This window comes from Corapipo altera, unplaced genomic scaffold, assembly GCF_003945725.1.
Source record: "Corapipo altera isolate COAL_440 unplaced genomic scaffold, ASM394572v1 70, whole genome shotgun sequence".
Lineage (NCBI taxonomy): Eukaryota > Metazoa > Chordata > Aves > Passeriformes > Pipridae > Corapipo > Corapipo altera.
The window spans coordinates 7,599,749-7,613,577 of NW_020884911.1; the positions used below are offsets into that span (position 1 = coordinate 7,599,749).

The 13,829-nt window shown below is 41.9% G+C and overlaps 1 protein-coding gene across 1 annotated transcript in view; it reads left to right on the forward strand.

Annotated features, from left to right (window-relative positions):
* The window catches only part of PCSK2 (proprotein convertase subtilisin/kexin type 2), a 103,810-nt gene that overhangs the window by 86,613 nt on the left and 3,368 nt on the right, over window positions 1-13,829 (forward strand). Inside the window, exons 9-11 of the mRNA XM_027653892.1 lie at window positions 6,139-6,354; window positions 7,582-7,682; window positions 10,242-10,469. Of these exons, the coding sequence (XP_027509693.1) occupies window positions 6,139-6,354; window positions 7,582-7,682; window positions 10,242-10,469 (545 nt within the window). The remainder of the gene's footprint in view (window positions 1-6,138; window positions 6,355-7,581; window positions 7,683-10,241; window positions 10,470-13,829) is intronic.

Genomic DNA, 13,829 nt, shown 5'->3' on the forward strand with positions numbered 1-13,829 from the left:
CCAGGTTTGGAGATCAGTCTGCAGCAGTTTGCTCTCCTGCTACAGCTCAAGGAATGGATATGTGCCTCTTAGGACAGGTTGGGGCCAAATCTCAACCCCCACTGACATCTGTTGTGATACTGGCCTCCTCAGGGATGTCTTGGTCAACTGAGGACCTTGGCTGTTGTGGGTTTGGGCTTTGTATGGGCCTGTGACAGGGTTGAATATTACCCTTCACAAAAACTCAAATGACTGTCACATAAACAGCAAAATGCTGCTGCATCAATAGGTTGGGCCAATGTAGCAATATTTGTAAGCTCCAAATATAAATATTTTCTTCACTGACATGTAAATTACTGTTTTCTAAGGTGGCAAGACAATAATGTAGCCTCTACAAAAATGTAGATTTTGCTGTCTCAGTCTGACTCCAGGAGTGTTTTTTTTGCCTAATCTCTGTGCCACAACTCAGCAGACATGCTTTAGTCTCCCAGCAAGGCTGATTCTATAATTTGGGAACCTTTGTACAGTGCTGGCAGAGGCACAGGTGAAGCTGTGAGGACAGGGTTCATCACACCACTTGGGAGCACTTGGGTGGAGGAACCAGCTTTGTCACTGGTAGAAAGTAAATTGGGTGTTTAGTCTACTTCTCAATGACTGTTTAACTCAGAAATACTAAGAGGATGAGGTGGATTTTTTTCAAGTATTATTGATACCAGAATTAGGCCTGTGGAATTGTTGCACTAGAGTAAATACATTATTACTTGTGGTAGGCAGCCCAGCATCCAACAAAAAAAGAATGGCTAATTAAAAGGCTTTGCCTCAGCATTTTCAAAGTTCCCTCCCCATTTCCCTGCTAGGCTGAAACCCAGTTGAAACCTAATGCTTCCCCTCTTCACCAAAAGTGTAATTTTCCATTCATTTCTCTTGGCCAAGAGAAGTCCATCCAATTTCAACAACAATTTAGATGTAGAAAATGGCTCAAGCATTATTTTTAGCCAAAGGAGGTATTGACAATTACACAATTAATTATGGGTTGGTGGATGTGAGTTCAGTATTCTCCTGTGATGAAGTCTAAAATAAGTTACATAAAGCCTTTTGTTACGGTTTACGAATTATAGGCTTAGGTTTTTTGAGAATCTCATTTGCAGCAATCTTTTGGACTTGGGTGATTAGTTGACCCAAATAGTTTCAGAAATCTGTTAGGAGGAACTGCAGCCAGTTATTGAAGACAGCAAAGTGTGAAAGGGACAAAAACAGGAGAAGCACGACTGAAACATGGTTCTAAGTGACAGTTATCCTCTGCATAGCAGCCAAGCGTTGAGCTGAGTTCTTGCTCCTGCCAAAACAACCTCTCCTCCTCCACTGAATGCCAGAAGGTTAGACAGGACAGCCCAGAAGGGACACAGCCTTCAGCAATGGTGAATTTGAGGAGGATAACCCAGCTGCTATTTCTTCTGAGCTGAACTCTATGACTTGTGGCTGTGCTAGGCAGACCAGGCATCCTGGGCTTTTCTGGGGACACAGTTCAGCAGCTCTGGGTTTCAGAAGGGGCTGGATATGGGAGAAGTGCTAAGGCATTCAGCTCAGCTGTCCCCCTGGACCTGCGTGGTGGCAAACTTTGGCTGTCCAAATATGTTTCCTGCTTAAAACTCTGGTAGACAGAATTGAGATTGCTTGGCTGGTCTCAGGCAGATTTTGCTTTAGGTTTTGACAGTGCCCAAGAAATTAGTATAGGAAAGGAGCAAAGGGATCCAGGAAGTCACAGGCTACCAAATTGCTCTGGGCAAATCAGCCTAGCAGCTGGAGGAGCCAGGAGAGCGAGGGCTCATGTCAGGGATGCAGGAACATGCAGGCAGGCTCCAGAAAAAAACTGGGAGTGTAAAAAATGAGCAGCAGTTCAGGGATACCAAGGACTCGCTGACTCCAACTGGCTCCAGTAGTCAGACTGATGGTGCACAGGAGGTGTGAGGAGACCAAGGCAGAGCAAGATCTCTGTGTCGTCTCCTGGAAGTCTTGGGACCCCCATACAATGCTCCCCATCAGGTCATGACAGCCGGAAAATGGTCCCACAGCTCTTCCAGTCTGTCCTTGTCTTGGTGTGTTCCAGCCTGGGGACACGATGGCGATTTGTGTTACCTGCCTGGGCTGCAAACTACACTTTCTGCAATAATGAGCAATCTATACTGAAGGATGCAGTTTTTAATTGCAAAACATGTAAGGGTTTTCAAATAATTCAGTCATGAAGAGAAAGGAATGCTCTTTTCAGAGGAAAATACAGTCAAAATTAACAGGGATTGGAAACTAACTGAGTCCTATTCCTAAGTCAGTAGGACCCATAACAAATATATGAAGAAGCTGTAGAATTTTTTGCTTTTCCTAGAAAACCAGCCTATCTCTTACCATAGCAGACACAATGGTAATAAATTGCTATTAAATTATATAGAAGGTGCTGAAACACTTCTGTTTTTTTAGGAGGAAGAATCACAAAATAGCTATCGTAGGTCATGCAAAAAGAAAGATGCTTATAAAATAATATATGCTTTGAATTTGTTACAGAAAGCAGTTTTCAGTTTTTTAATTTTTCATGTTTTTTTCAAATGTGCTCTATCTGCATTTGCTTCCATAGAAGTAGTCCATAAGCATCAGCAAACCATTTGGACATCCTTATCCTGAAATGTCACTGCACCTAAAAAAATACCTCCTCACAGTTAGGTGCTGCTCTTTTTCCTTCTTATCCTGCTCCCACCTGCCTGCTGGTGTCCTGATTCTGTCTTTCCCTGGTACTTGGCTTTTCAGGGCAGGGGTCTGTTCTTTATTTTATTGGTTGAAAACTGTTAATCATGATCTGTGAATGAAGGATTAAGCCAAAGCCAAAGGGCACAAGAAACATGCTGTAGGAGCCATTGCAGAGGCCGTGTCATGTTAGAGGCCTGGCTGTTATTCACGTGGGAGCTTGCCAGCCTTGTCGGGAAAGTTTAGGGAAGCTGGAGGAGATTTATTTGTCAAATACCACCCATTTTTCTCTGGAAAGTGTGATCCAGCAGTTAAAACTTTGGGAAACACTGGCTCAGGCACTAGCCCAGCAAGCAGTAATAAGGGGGAAAAAATAGTTCAAGATATGCCTCAAGTTACATAAAGTGAAATAGACTGTAGTCCCCTGCCAGCTCGCTTTTGCAAGGTTGTTCAGTAAAGCAGTCTTTCTGCGATTATGCACTTGTGGAAGATAAGAAAAGGGGTAAGAAAATGTCTTAGGGATATTTTTTGCTGGTAGCACAACAACCCACAAGGGACACTGGAAATAGAAAACCTGCTGTTTTCTCGAAGAGAGCTTCTCAGGAGCTGTCTATGAGTTACTAAGCATGCAACGTTGCCCAAGATTTAATTCTGGTTTAGCCTGAATTGAGAGCTGGGCCTCTCTGGGGCTAAATGCACTGAGATTCATTTTCAGCTCTGAGTGAGATACACCTTCAGGTGTCTCAGAACAGCGAATGCCAGGCTGTGCATCACTTTTGAGGGAAATGAGCAGATTTCCACAGGATTCTGAAGGAAAGATACTCTAAAACGTACCTTACTGTCTTGCTGGTGTTCTCTCTCCTTCATGACTGTTACTTCAGGATCCCCCTGGTGTTTATAGCCTATGTTACTACTGTCTTCTCCAGTCCTATTTTTGGTCCAAATGTACAGCAGCCTGAGTGACACGTCTGAAGTTTTTTAGGTTCACATAAGGTTGAGATGCAAATAGAAGCTTTCAGTTTGCTTTAAATATGACACTTAGTTTACCCAAATGGGTTTCATTTATTTAGCATAGAATGATTTGGGTTGGAAGGGACCATGAAGGCCATCTAGTTCCAACCTCTTGCCCTGTCTGGGAGCAGGGATGCCACCCTCTAGATCAGGACTAGATCAGTTTAGACTACTACCATCCAGAGAACTGGAAATTCACTTCCCCTGAAGCCATGTATTTCTGCCTGAGGACACTGTGCAAACTGTCTTGCTACTGCAGGTCTGGCTGTGGGACATATAAGCAGTATCACTGCAAATAAGGCATTTGGGCTGCTAACAGTTTATTCTAGTAGTGTTTGCTCCTCTTTCCAGTCCTGGTTAGGAAGGAAAGGCGATTGAAATTAGAGTATTAAGAAGTGAATTATGGGTTTTAACACCAAGCTGCACTTGTGGATGTGTCTCTCATGAAAGTGATGTCTTGAGGCCATTCTCAAGTTACAGTAATTTTGTGCATAAAACCTGCCCCAGAGTTTCAGTCCTTCTGTGACTTCTCCCTGTTCCACACTGGCAATCTGCTACACTCTTTTTCTGCCATTTCACCACATATCCCATCCATGGGGTAAAATACTTGGCAGCACAGAACAATCCTGCTGAGCAGAGCTAAGTCTGTTTCTCTGTGCTGGACACTGCAGAGGTTAACTTTTTGTTAGCAACTTGGATGAATTTCTCACATGAAACTGAAGTGGTTTGCTCCATAGAAAAGCATTGGAAGGAAAAGGTTATTTAAGAACAGATCTATACATGCCAAATTCTTATTCCTGCCACCAGCAGCTACCTGCCTTCTGCACTGGACTGCCGCTTGTTTTTTTGGGACAGAGGCTGTCCAAAGCAGGCAGATGATTGCAAAGTGGTGTGGTGGTGTACATGGGCATGGTTGTGGCAAGCTTGGGGTGTAGCCTTTGAAGACAATTCAGAGGCTGGGTTTGGGCCCTGTAGGTTAATGCCAGTCAGAGCACAAGGTGGGATATGGAAAAAGTCAAAGGGGAAAAAAAAGGCATAACTGGTCTTGTTGTGCTGAATTTTTTTTCTTTTTTAATAAATTGCTGGAAGGATTTTGTTCCTAAAGGATATATTTTTGCAACAGTATCATCTTCCCCTGAAGCTCAAATGACTGATCTCAGGTCTTCATGGGAGTTCTTAGATGGATTTCAGTGAGCTTTTTCATATCATTATCTTTATTATGAAAATCTATGTCCTGAGATGTTATATACCCCCGTGGCAGCAAACCTGCTGCGCAATTCAGTGGATTATAATGCAACTCATTAACATGCTTGAAATAATGAGGTTGCTCTGTTCAGTGGGGTGCGATGAAAAATAGAAGCTGCTGCTGGGAACTCAGATTTGATTTAAAATCCTGAGAGAAAAGGTTCCCTATTAAAATACTGTTGCAGGTTACTAAGCTTATATATGCTTTATCTTCCATTCCATACTGGGCAATCAGGAGGCCAGAAGAAATTTTTTAGTCTTCTGCCCAATGCATATAAACAGCATGTTAAATTCACGCCTTGCACCCTTGTGGTGCTCTTGGAAGTAAATGTTGGATTATATTGGACTAAACACAGAGAGAAATGGTGGCTGTGCTGGAATCAGTGGGAGATCTGAGCTTTGGGTTCAATAGCCCTGATCTTTCCCCATGTGTCAGGGTTCTCAGGTCTGACTCTTCCAGACAGCTCCTACCTCTTTCTGAGAATGAGATTAGAGGCAGCTGAGTTGATCCCTTCCCACCTGTTGCCTATCTGGAAGTTCTGGAGAGGATACAGATTTCTTTCCTTTTACTAATGGGAAGCCTTTATAGCTGCCCTTCAGCTTCAGTCTCTCCCGTCCATCTCAGTGTAATTGCTGGACCATTTATCTTTAGATTATTTATATGGTCTCGTAACTTTATTTGCTCCTTAAAAGTAGAAGCTGGTTTGTCAGAAAAAACAGCTTTGGGGGAGGGGAAATCTATTGAGAGAAAAAGGTGCCAGTAGAGCTTTTTAGCCATTGCCTGAAACTAATTGGATCTTACAAACCCAGCCTGTGAGATGACCTATATCCCTTTTAAAGAAACACTTTCCTCATAGCACTTAGACCTTGACATAAATGCTAATGAATCCATAAAATGTCTTAGTGCCTGCCACAGAAGCTTTCAGGGCATGAAGCAAACCAGGAGATAAATGGAAGTACTCTGTGTACACAAGGCTGCAGAACTGGCTGTGGCTGCCAGTTACCTGGATTTAATAACCTGCGTAAATCCGTGTATTTTCAGCTTAAGGTTGATGTATATTTTGACTGGGCCAGTTTTCTCCTTTACAGGCACACAGGTTTACAATGACATGTGCAGTTTAGTATAGCTTGGCACTTTGACTCAAGAGGGTCGATTTTCCCCTTTCACAGGGCCGGGGTGGCAAAGGCAGCATCTATGTCTGGGCCTCTGGAGATGGGGGCAGCTATGACGACTGTAACTGTGATGGTTATGCCTCAAGCATGTGGACAATCTCCATCAACTCTGCCATAAATGATGGAAGGACAGCTCTGTACGATGAAAGCTGCTCTTCAACCTTGGCCTCCACCTTTAGTAATGGCAGGAAGAGAAATCCAGAGGCTGGTGTGGTGAGTCCCGATACTACTGTGCTGTTGCTGCTGTCTCTGTGCACTCCCGTGACCTATTACAACTCTGTGTGCTTTGGAGCAGCAGATGGTTCTTTGTTGAGATGCATGTTTTCTCATCTGCATTAAATGATGGTGCCAAAACTGTCAGCTGAAGAGAGGTGGGATTAATACTGAGAACAGCAATGATCTTCCATCTCTTAGACCTTCAAAGGAAAGTTGGTGCTTTCCTTTGTTCGAAACCAGATTTAGAAGTTCAATTCTCCTCTTCCCAGAGGACAGTGTGACAAAAGGTCTCTGTAAAAATCTAAATTGAAAGTGTTAACATCTGAGATCAGGTTTACTTGTACTGGCAGACTTCTGCTGCACGAGTAGCACAGAACAGAAAGACATTTAGTCACTCTAGAGGACGTATGGGGGTTCAGATCACCGAGAGCCTCCCGTTGAGCCCCCTGCAGGGCCATACCTACAGCTGGAAGACAGGCAGTTTCTGTTCCAGTGTATTTGGGATTCTCTTCCACCACAGTGATCAGTGCTCTTCAGCGCCTTCAGACTAGCCAAGACATAGTCCAATTCACAGGGTAGAAAATTCAGGTGGTGTAACTTAAGGTTAGTTTTTGCCAAAAGCTGTTATACATTTTCCATGGCCCTGTCTCAAACCCCAAAGACATATTATACAATCCTAAATGCTCATATGCGGTAGCAGACAGAGAATTATTGGTTTCTGTCTTGATATCAGCTCTGTGTCACCTTTCTAATTATTGCCATAAAATGTATTTCTAAGGTTTTCTTCTAGTCTCTTCTAGTGGCTAATCTGCATAGAAAACAGCAGCCTGGTGCTACTGTTGGTTCTGGAGTTGCACAAGTGTTAGAAAACTCAATACTGTTAACAATTCTAGTTTCAAATCCTTCTGATCAACACAAAGGAATTTAAGGCCTCTGGTTAAAATCTGTTTTGTAAGAAATAAATGCCATCTGTATGAATTCATGAGTGATAATGAACATTGGTTTACTACCTCATGACTTGCTCTTGCATTCACACCCTCTGTAACAATGTCTCACCATGGTTTGAAATCGATACACTGTTCTAAAGAAAAAAAGGGATCGTGGGCTCAAACACACAATCTAAAGAGCAAGGGCACAAACACTGCTTTCTGCATTTTTCTGAGTCTGTAGCTGCAAGGAATGTGGAATAGCTGGTTTCATTGATTACATCTAATGTCATTGCAGGCCACGACGGATTTGTATGGCAACTGCACCCTGCGCCACTCGGGCACATCTGCAGCTGCCCCCGAAGCAGCCGGAGTGTTCGCCCTGGCCCTGGAGGCAAAGTACGCTGTCGGGAATTCCTTGGGAGCTCTAGGGAAGAGAGGTTCTGTGGTTTGGTTGATCGTGTTCATCATTTCACTTGGCTGGCTGTGGCGCGGGGCTGGAATGAGCGGCTCACGAGCTGCCTGTTGCAGTAGTGATATGTGTGGTGACAACAGTCTTGCCAAAGCTGTATGGCTGATACATTTTGGCTGGCTGGCTCTCTCTGTGTCCTTGTCATCCACTGCTTCCAGGGATTTGTCTTCTCTTGCACTGGAGATTGTTTCTCCACATGTCCTGTGTGAAATGCCCAGCCCACAAAACATAAGAACCAGCCTATAGTATCAGACAGGAGTTCATCTGGTACTGTCTGCAATGAGAGATTCTTAGGGAGGGAACAACCAACAGGGATTAAGAGTGATCTTTCAACAAGAGCTTTGGTGGTTTGGAGAGAAAGCAGTCAGACTATCCTGTTTAATAGCCACAGTCAGATTGGTCTTCTGTAAATTTGCCTAACTCTTTTCCAAGTTGTCTGTATTTGGCACCTGTGTCATCAAGTGACAGTCAGTTCCACGATATTTTTTGGCAGTAGTGGTGGTGAATGTTTTTTTTGTTTTCTCAACCCATCACTGGTAATTTGCTTCTATGTTACCTAATTGCTCTGTTATGTGAAGGAATAAGTATCCATTGTCAATTTACCATCTCCATGCTATTCACAGAACTGAAGCCCTCTCGTATATTTCAGAATAATTATCTTCTTCTCCACTGATTAAGAAAAGTGTTCTTTACAATAACTTATGCTGTCCTTTTACTTTGTGTTAAATTATTTCATGAAGTGAGGCAACGTTTGCTCAGTTTCGCAGCTTCAGTTGCTGTAACAGTGGCATGAAGTGATCACTGTGTACATAATTTCCTTCAACAGAGCAAAATAATGAAGATTTGGCAGAGGAGGCCAAGTTTACGCCATTAACAGAGCAATGATTGTTGTGCTTAGAGCATGACTTGGGCCAAATCTCATTTTTTGATTTTATACACGTAAAACACATATCAAGTGTTTAACTTTGGATGATCATTCTTCCTATTATCAAACTCATTCAGTGGGACAGCCACTATGTAATAAATTAATATGACCATAAAAATATAAATATGACCATAAAATATAAAATAAAGGTTTAATGAATTTTCTGACCACTGCAGTTTAAACTGGACTGGAACCTAAATATCCCAGTAATGATTATTATTGCTTTTCATATGAGTTATCCCTAAAGAATGGAATTACTCTGCCAACTTATCATGAATAGGAATTAGACTGCCCTTGGCTGGCACTAGAGTTTGCTGAGAAGGCAGCAGGGGAGAGAAGGAGCTGTCATTGTCTCCTATCTCCTTCCAGTCTGGCTCTGTTAAATGGTACTGTACAGAACTACCCTGGATGAGCTGCACTAGTCTTCCTGGGAATGGCTGACAATCTCCCATGCAAACTGTTCTTGCCTGCAATATGTCTGTCAGCTCATACACTACACTCGTCTGACACATCTCTCAAACCAGACCAATCTGTGAAATGGAAAATACAGCTTTAAGATATGTAGCAAGCTCTTAAAAGATTTCAGTAAGAATGGTGAAAGTGATATCTGCTTTTCAGCTCTCTTGTGTCACCTTGGGGAAATGACAGTAATTGGCTATTCTGGTGTACGTTCAGCACGCACACATGCTTACTACTTGGGGCACAGAAAGTTGAAAAGCAGATCCTTTTAGGTTGATGGTTTTAATCAGACATATTGTGATGTTGAAAGAGTTCATCATAAACTGACTGGAATAGCTTTAGTTATGTAGAATTAGAATGTCAGTTCTAAAGGTTCCAGAATAATAACTTATAAGTGCCCTTCCTGTCATCATAATCACTGAACATCCAGGAAGACAAGAGCTGCTGATGAAAAATGACCATTGAATATAGGCAAATGTTACTTGACTGCATCCATCCATGCTAGTATATAATGGGTGACAAACCTCTGCCATCCCTTATAATGCAAACCTTCAGCCACCCACAGCCTACATACCTATATTCACAGAATCCTGATACTACTAGCACCCGGATCATTAGACCTTATCAGTTTCATCACACTGGGTCTCCTCAGGGTGAATCTTGGAAGCTCCATGGGAAAAGCAGGAGTAGCAAGCAAGACAAAGAGGGCAAGATTTAAGAGGAAGGTTAGGTGAAATTTTCTCATCATCTTTTTATATTTCTGTCAGAATCTGGTATAAAATCCTACTCATTTTATTAGCTTAAAAATTGAATGGTGGATCTATAATGTACAGTTAAAACCAGTTATTTTTAAGAAGGGAGACAATCAGAAATGATTTTGCAGTTTTGGGAAACATATTTTGGAGAAGTACTATACAATTAAACCCTATTCTTGTTCCCACTGAAATCAACAGCAGCTTTGTTATTGACATGTCTATAGATACCATTTCAATGTTATTCATAGAAGAAAATTTTACGAAGAGGCTTACTCAAACACACAGTCTTTCCCTGATATCTACTTGGAAATACTCTACTGTGTGTTTTCCATGTTGCTCTTCCACAGCTTGGATCTGACATGGAGGGACATGCAGCATCTGACAGTGCTCACCTCCAAGAGGAACCAGCTCCACGACGAGGTTCATCGGTGGCGTAGGAACGGCGTTGGGCTGGAGTTCAACCATTTGTTTGGTTATGGTGTCCTAGATGCAGGAGCAATGGTCAAGATGGCAAAAGACTGGAAGACTGTCCCAGAGAGATTCCATTGTGTCGGGGGGTCAATACAGGAACCTGAGTAAGTGAATAGTCTGGTGTACATGTTTGGCTTCTTCCAGACATTTAGGAGACCGCACATATGCAATTACGTTGGCAAAGACATAGCCTGAGGAAGCCTAATGTTACCAGTAATAAATTGAGAAAACATTTTTTTATCAACAGTAGTTGATAAAACTGCATGATCTTTCAGTTCCTGGTTTGCTTTAGGAGTATATTCTACAGCACATCTGTATCCTTGTTGCTAGTGCCGGTAGTGTTAATAGCAACATCCATTTCTCCTGGGTGCTCACAGGTATGTTTGTGCTAAAGTTTCTGTGAATAAAGAGCCTGTCCCCAAGTGAAAATCTGGTAGGTTGCCACTGTAAATTACATAAACTGCTGCCACATGAAATATCTGTCAACCAGGTCATATCTCATTGTGACATTTCCCAGCAGACAATTTTATGTCCAGAAGACTGAAACAATCATCTACAGGTACCAGTGATTCAGTTTGAACACTACAGTGTGCCTAGTTTATGCTGTCCAAGTCTCTAATTGCAGGCTAGATAGTCAGATTATTTTCTGATTTACCTTCATGTGCTAAAGTGACCGATTCAACAAGTGAATGAATTAATACTAATTGACTACAACAGCTGTAGTTTAAGTAATTGAAATACTAACCTAATAATGGCCATTTTATGTCTATACCATTTGAAATTGGACTTTTCAGTGCTGTTTTTGAAGGCATCATTATTCTACTGGGAGAAATAAAACAAACCAGTATGCCACCTTGGCAAACAGTGAGTTTGTCCCCAACTTTCCAGATGGGTTTGTATTTGCATGATCCAAGATTCTGCAGCTGAGTTTTAATTTATCTGGCCTATGCATGCTCACAGGTTAAAAAAAAAAAAAAAAGGAAGAGAGCTAATTTTGAGCTATCTCTAGTTTATTAATAATTAAATGCAGACAAATAATCTCATTTATCTTAGTGCAGCTCCATTTATTGAAATGGGGATCATCCTAGAGGAGGAGAGAACATTTCTTTCTGTGGGCTGTCTGGGTGCCCCCTCCCTCCCACTACTTGCCTGAGAAATCTATATGTTAATAGCACTGCAGTAATATTTATATCCCCTAGTGAAAATGTCACTGACAGGAGATAATAAGCATCACAAAGTACAACATTTACATTTTTAGGATTTCATTGTGAAAAAAGCTAGTAAATCTCAGCATCTCCAGAAATTCCTTGGAAATGAAAACTACACTGCACCTCTGCCATGGATAATTGGGTTATTTTTTTAGTTTGGTCTTGCTGGATTAATATTTTCTATATATGCTCTCTATATGTTGATTTAAATGTGGATATTTGTATACACGAAATACGTGTTCAATGTAGATGTATGTAGGTGAGTAGTTGATACAGAGGTGTTTTAGAGCAGCACAGTCAATTAGACAAAAGGCCAGGAAATAACTGACAGCCTAGAATAACACAGTGTGCTGTAAGCAATCAGTATATAAAGTAGAAACACTTGTTAGCAATAGGAACTTTTCCTGATGAGGGATCTGGCTGGTTTAGGGAAACACAAAGATGATTTAGGACATCATAGTCCATTAGCTGAGGAACAGGAGCACATGTGAGTGTGGTTCTGGAAGGAGGTTAGCTCCCCTATGCATCTCTAACTGGGTACTACACCATGTAAAAGTGAATATATTTTATGTATATATATATTTATAAGTTGGGCAGTGGCACACTGTGAGGCTGTGGAAAATCCACCTTCTCTTCCACTCCTTTGTGTCAGGCTTTTTCCACCACCCCTGGTTCTTCTTGTTTCTTTGGGAAAATTCACCTGGACTACAGTAATTAGTCCAGTGAAGCAGAGAGTGTTGGATCCTAATTAATAGGAAAGGAGGAAACAGAGCAAGCCTTTTCTCCTGTGTTTCAGAGAACTGAGATAACTTTTGCACTGCAGCACTTGAGAAGGTGCAGAGAAAAGCTGTCTGCAGCTGTCAGGCTGATTGCAGAGAGATGGAGTGGGACCACACCGCTCTTCTTTCTTTGGGTTTTGTTGATGATGGGTAGAAAAGACTCACACTGTGGTGTCCCTCCTCATTTACTGGAGGAGATAAAACTTATCACAACTCTGGGAACGAAGCAGTGTTTCACAGAGGTTTGTCCACTGTGTGAGAAGGCTGTGAGACAACATGAATTTAGATGGAGTTGAGATTGATGCTTCCCAGGCAGAGAAACTTGAAGCACATGGCAACTGTGAAATTATGATCCTTCACCTCTGGCTGCATATAGTGCATTTTTCTTGTGCTTTGGCACACAAAGTAAATACCTCATCTAATATAATTAGATGCTCAAATATTTTTGCTGTACAATATTTATGTTATACCAGCTTCTACTCCAGGGCATCCATAAAAGTCAGAACAACACAGATTTTTCAGTTTTAGGTAAGTGTTTAAATGCCCTGAGGACTTGAATCTGAATAACTTTTTACTCTGCAAGTACTCCCAAAGAAGGCTCTCTATGAAAGGGGGAAGTACTATTGGCCTGAGCCAATCAGTGATGTACTAAGCCATAATACCCAGAGTTCATCTCAAGAAGGAAAGAATTCCTGGAAGCAAGGCTTGAATGAAATGCTTTCACTGGTCTCTAAAGAACGCAGTATTTTATTAGCAGAGGGAAAAAGCTGGTGCTCATTTCTTTTGAAAAGAAGGTGTTCTTTACCACAGCGTGGTCAATGCCCTTCCAAAAGGCTCTGGAAGACAATGGTAATGACAAGGTAACCAGAGTCTTTTGTGACTTAGTCTCACTTTTAATGATTGCAGTAATTCTTGTCTTTCAGTTATTTCCTTTAGACAGAGAACATCATCATACTGCTCACAGAACACTGATGGTGAAGACACAGAGCATTTTTACATTTCCTGTGTATTTTGCCAGCCAGTTTCTGGAGGTTGTGGGTAATTGCCAGTTGCATCCTGACCCCAAAGGGTTTAGAAGGCACTTGATCGCCCCAGCTCCTGGGCCAGACAGCACTTTGTCAACTCAGTTAAACACATGTGACTACTTTCCCTGCTGTATGTGCTCTCGTACAGGAGCCATTCTAAGATGGAAGTCTTAATGGAAAAGTATTTTTCAAATGAGCTGGTGCTGGGATCCCCTGTTTGTGCTGGTTTCCAAAGCAGAACAAGGATGTAGGCTTTAATGTGACTGCACTGAAATTTCTGTGCCACTGCCTCCTTCAGCACCAGACAGCCATTTGCTGCGGTCATTTAAGAGACTGTCTGACATGACTGACTGCTCCTGGTTCTTCTACTGAATATACACATTATTATGCAATTACTCAATATAGGAGTGTTGAGTAAAGCCATTTATTTAACCTTAAATATGTTAATAGTT